At 49.6% G+C, this 5,000-nt stretch overlaps 1 protein-coding gene and 1 long non-coding RNA gene across 3 annotated transcripts in view; both read right to left on the bottom strand.

Moving 5' to 3' along the window:
• prozb (protein Z, vitamin K-dependent plasma glycoprotein b) overlaps positions 1 to 4,770 on the bottom strand; it is a 10,906-nt gene extending 6,136 nt beyond the window's left edge. Inside the window, exons 1-3 of the mRNA XM_060050936.1 lie at positions 4,543 to 4,770; positions 1,907 to 2,070; positions 1 to 5 (exon numbers count right to left, since the gene is read on the bottom strand). The exon at positions 1 to 5 is cut by the window's left edge and continues 20 nt beyond it. Coding sequence (XP_059906919.1) covers positions 1 to 5; positions 1,907 to 2,070; positions 4,543 to 4,732 — 359 coding nt within the window. The 5' untranslated portion in view covers positions 4,733 to 4,770. The remainder of the gene's footprint in view (positions 6 to 1,906; positions 2,071 to 4,542) is intronic.
• LOC132456554 (uncharacterized) lies at positions 3,328 to 4,515 on the bottom strand. 2 transcript variants are annotated; one of them, XR_009525519.1, is made up of 4 exons: positions 4,456 to 4,515; positions 4,223 to 4,415; positions 4,124 to 4,161; positions 3,329 to 4,038 (listed from the first exon to the last, which is right to left on the bottom strand). It is a non-coding gene; the product is annotated as an uncharacterized LOC132456554 (long non-coding RNA). The 2 variants fall into 2 exon arrangements; XR_009525520.1 differs by having other exon boundaries at positions 3,328 to 3,590; positions 3,653 to 4,415.
• Positions 4,771 to 5,000: the final 230 nt, after the last annotated feature.

Raw genomic sequence — 5,000 nt, 5'->3', positions numbered from 1 at the left:
GAGATCTGAAAGAAGAGACAGGATGTTTTGATGACATCACTCAAACAACATCCCTTCATCCTGTCTACCAGTACCACTGAGACCAGTACACTAGTACGACTTGGACCAGTCCACTGGTATAACTGGGAACAGTCCGCTAGCAGCACTTATCAGCATTATTATCAGTTACATATCATTTGCATGTTCAGCGGTAGAATCATTAGCATCCTTTGTAGTTATAGCATCATTAGCGCCCTTAACGGAGGCATCGTTCACATCTTTAGCAGTAGCATCATTAGCCTTATTAGCACAGGCATAATGAGTGGTAGCATCCTTAGCATCATTAGCAGTAGCATCATTAGCATTAATTGCGGTGGCATCATTAGCCTCGTTAGCGGTTTCATCATGCGCAATAGCATCTTAAACCAGTACCATCATTAGCCTCATGAGCACAGGAATCATGAGCAGTAGCATCCTTAGCATCATTAGCAGTAACATCATTAGCAGTATCATCCTTAGCAGTTGCATTACTGCAGTAGCCCCATTGGCCTCATTAGTGGTTGCATCCTTAGCAGTAGCATCCTTAGCAGTAGCAACCTTAGCAGTGCAACCTTAGCAGTAGCATCCTTAGCAGTAGCATCCTTAGCAGTATTATCCATAGCAGTAGCATCATTAGCAGTAATAATAATAATCGCACGCCTATGTGGAAGAGGGAGAGACGTCGGAGAACCCCACGCAGTCTATTCATGACATTGTAATGACCATGGATGAGGCAGTGAATGAAGTATTGATTCGACAGAGATTTATTAGACAGGCCCACCTAATAAACCGTTGGAACCCACAAGACTGGAAACCATAGCAACGCCGGTAAACAAACCCCGAGAAGCCCAATCCCTATGAGCTCCCCGCGCTACGGCCATCCGGAGGCGACAGAGCTGTTGGCCGTGATATTATGCATACAAATATTATATTATATACCATTATATTATATATAGAGGTTCGGGAGTCGCAAACGGCAACAATCACTTTCTCCTCCATGCTGCAGTTCACCCCGGACTGCACTGCACTGAGTTGGCCGGTTGTCATCATGCGAAATTCGCGTCAAAGTTGACATTTTTCAACTCAAGCGAATTTTTCGCGCCACAAATCCTCGTGAACGCGCTCGCCTGTGCACGGTCAAAGTGTCGCGCGACAAATCAAAACATGTCGCCGGTTTTCCCTCGCGAAAATTTCGCAAATATGCATCTCTACGCTCACTTTGTATAGGATCTTGTCGCCCCGTCGCATTTGGTGTGAACGCACAGTAAGTAGTAGCATCCTTAGCAGTAGCAATCCAAGCAGTAGCATGCTTAGCAGTAGCATCCTAAGCAGTAGCATCCTTAGCAGTAGCATCCTTAGCAGTAGCATCCTTAGCAGTAGCATCCTTAGCAGTAGCATCCTTTGCAGTAGCATCCTTAGCAGTAGCATGCTTAGCAGTAGCATCCTTAGCAGTAGCATCCTTAGCAGTAGCAATCCAAGCAGTAGCATGCTTAGCAGTAGCATCCTAAGCAGTAGCATCCTTAGCAATAGCAATCCAAGCAGTAGCATGCTTAGCAGTAGCATCCTAAGCAGTAGCATCCTTAGCAGTAGCATCCTAAGCAGTAGCATCCTTAGCAGTAGCATCCTTAGCAGTAGCATCCTTAGCAGTAGCATGCTTAGCAGTAGCATCCTTAGCAGTAGCAATCCAAGCAGTAGCATGCTTAGCAGTAGCATCCTAAGCAGTAGCATCCTTAGCAGTAGCATCCTTAGCAGTAGCATCCATAGCAGTAGCATCCATAGCAGTAGCATCCTCAGCAGTAGCATCCTTAGCAGTAGCATCCTCAGCAGTAGCATCCTTAGCAGTAGCATCCTTAGCAGTAGCATCCTTAGCAGTAGAGGGGCGTCGTACGGCTGTGGGCGTGTCTTCGAAGTACTCGCGCGCCTCTTCGTAGGAGCAGCGCTCCTCGTAGCACTCCCTCTCCAGGTCGCCCTGCAGGACCTCCTCGATGAAGAAGGAGTTAGCTCTCCTGGGCCGGGCGAACACACTCTGGGCCTGGGCCGCACGGCGCACCACTGGACCGCAACACAACAACACAACAACACAACAACACAACAGATGTTAGCTCTCCTGGGCCGGGCGAACACACTCTGGGCCTGGGCCGCACGGCGCACCACTGGACCGCAACACAACAACACAACAACACAACAACACAACAACACAACAGATGTTAGCTCTCCTGGCCGGGCGAACACACTCTGGGCCTGGGCCGCACGGCGCACAACTGGACCGCAACACAACAACACAACAACACAACAACACAACAACACAACAGATGTTAGCTCTCCTGGGCCGGGCGAACACACTCTGGGCCTGGGCCGCACGGCGCACAACTGGACCGCAACACAACAACACAACAACACAACAACACAACAACACAACAGATGTTAGCTCTCCTGGGCCGGGCGAACACACTCTGGGCCTGGGCCGCACGGCGCACAACTGGACCGCAACACAACAACACAACAACACAACAACACAACAACACAACAGATGTTAGCTCTCCTGGGCCGGGCGAACACACTCTGGGCCTGGGCCGCACGGCGCACAACTGGACCGCAACACAACAACACAACAACACAACAACACAACAACACAACAGATGTTAGCTCTCCTGGGCCGGGCGAACACACTCTGGGCCTGGGCCGCACGGCGCACAACTGGACCGCAACACAACAACACAACAACACAACAACACAACAACACAACAGATGTTAGCTCTCCTGGGCCGGGCGAACACACTCTGGGCCTGGGCCGCACGGCGCACAACTGGGCCGCAACACAACACAACAACAACACAAGAAGACAACAGATGTTAGAACGCCGCGCCACCGGACCGCAACACAACAGTAACACAACAACACAACCGCACAACAGACGTTGGCGCCGCAAACCTGGACCACAACACAACAACACAACAACGCAACCACACAACAGACGTTAGCGCCGCAAACCTGGACCACAACACAACAACAGAACAACAACACAACAACACAACCACACAACAGACGTCAGCGCCTCCAAACTGGACCACAACACAACAACAGAACAACAACAGAACAATAACACAACAACACAACCGCTCAACAGACGTGAGCGCAGCAAAACTGGACCACAGCAGAACAACACAACAACAACACAACTACACAACAACACAACCACACAACAGACGTTAGCGCCGCAAAACTGGACCACAACACAACAACACAACAACAACACAACAACAACATAACAACACAACAACACAACCACACAACAGACGTTTGCACCGCACCACTGGACCACAACACAACAACAGAACAACGACACAACCACACGATAACACAACAGACTTTAGCCCCGCACAACTTGACCGCAAAACAACGCAACCCCACGACCACACAACAACACAACACACCAACACAACAACAAAACAAATTTTAGAACACAACATCTGCTATATAAAACCCTCTAGTCCCTAGACTGGTTAACCCTAACCAGTTTAACCCTCTAGTGTCTAGACCAGTTAACCCTCTAGTCTTTAGACCAGTTAACCCTAACCAGTTTAATCCTCTAGTGTCTAGACCAGTTAACCCTCTAGTCCCTAGACCAGTTAACCTAACCAGTTAAACCCTCTAGTCTCTAGACCAGTTGGCCCTAACCAGTTTAACCCTCTGGTCTCTATACCAGTTAACCCTAACCAGTTAACCCTGTAGTCTCTAGACCAGTTAACCCTCTAGTCTCTGGACCAGTTAACCCTAACCAGTTTAACCCTCTAGTCTCTAGAGCAGTTAACCCTCCAGTCTCTAGACCAGTTAACCCTCTAGTCTCTGGACCAGTTAACCCTAACCAGTTAACCCTCTAGTCCCTGGACCAGTTAACCCTATGCAGCTAACCCTCTAGTCTCTAGACCAGTTAACCCTAACAGTTAACCCTCTAGTCTCTGGACCAGTTAACCTCTAGTCTCTGGACCAGTTAACCTTTTAGTCTCTGGACCGGTTAACCTCCAGCCTCTGGACCAGTTAACCCTCTAGTCTCTGGACCAGTTAACCCTAACCAGCTAACCCTCTTGTCTCTAGACCAGTGAACCTCTAGTCTCTGGACCAGTTAACCCTAACCAGTTAACCCTCTAGTCTCTAGACCAGTTTACCCTAACCAGTTAACCCTCTAGTCTCTAGACCAGTTAACCTCTAGTCTCTGGACCAGTTAACCTCTAGTCTCTGGACCAGTTAACCCCCTCTAGTCTCTGGACCAGTTAACCCTTTAGTCTCTGGACCAGTTAACCCTCTAGTCTCTGGACCAGTTAACCCTCTAGTCTCTGGACCAGTTAACCCTTTAGTCTCTGGACCAGTTAAGCTCTAGTCTCTGGACCAGTTAAGCTCTAGTCTCTGACAGTTAACCCCCTCTCTGGACCCGTTAACCCTCTAGTCTCTGGACCAGTTAAGCTCTAGTCTCTGGACCAGTTAACCTCTAGCCTCTAGTTGAAGCAGACAGCGGGTCTCTCTTACCTCCAGCGCGGCTCAGGACCTGGAGGAAACACAGCGCTAAACTCACCAGGAGCACAGAGCGTCTGCTGCCTGCCTCCATGACGCTCACGCACACACACAATACCTCAACAATGGACAGACAGGCAGACAGGCAGGCACACAGACAGACAGGCAGGCCCACAGACAGACAGGCAGGCCCACAGACAGACATGCAGGTGAGGGCTGTTTTTTGAGAATCCAAAGTTTGCACAGAGATGTCCCCACAGTCTGGTCAACAGAGAGGGACTTTAGCCCGGACACACACACACACACACACGCACACACACACACACACACACACACACACACACACACACACACACACACACACACACACACACACACACACACACACACACACACACACACACACCAGCAATGTTGATCCCTGCTCTGTCGAAACAATACAAATAACATCAGCCGCACTGCTTATTTCCACC

This window comes from Gadus macrocephalus, chromosome 4 (genome assembly GCF_031168955.1).
Source record: "Gadus macrocephalus chromosome 4, ASM3116895v1".
Taxonomy (NCBI): domain Eukaryota; kingdom Metazoa; phylum Chordata; class Actinopteri; order Gadiformes; family Gadidae; genus Gadus; species Gadus macrocephalus.
This window is presented reverse-complemented; position numbering and strand designations above follow the sequence as displayed.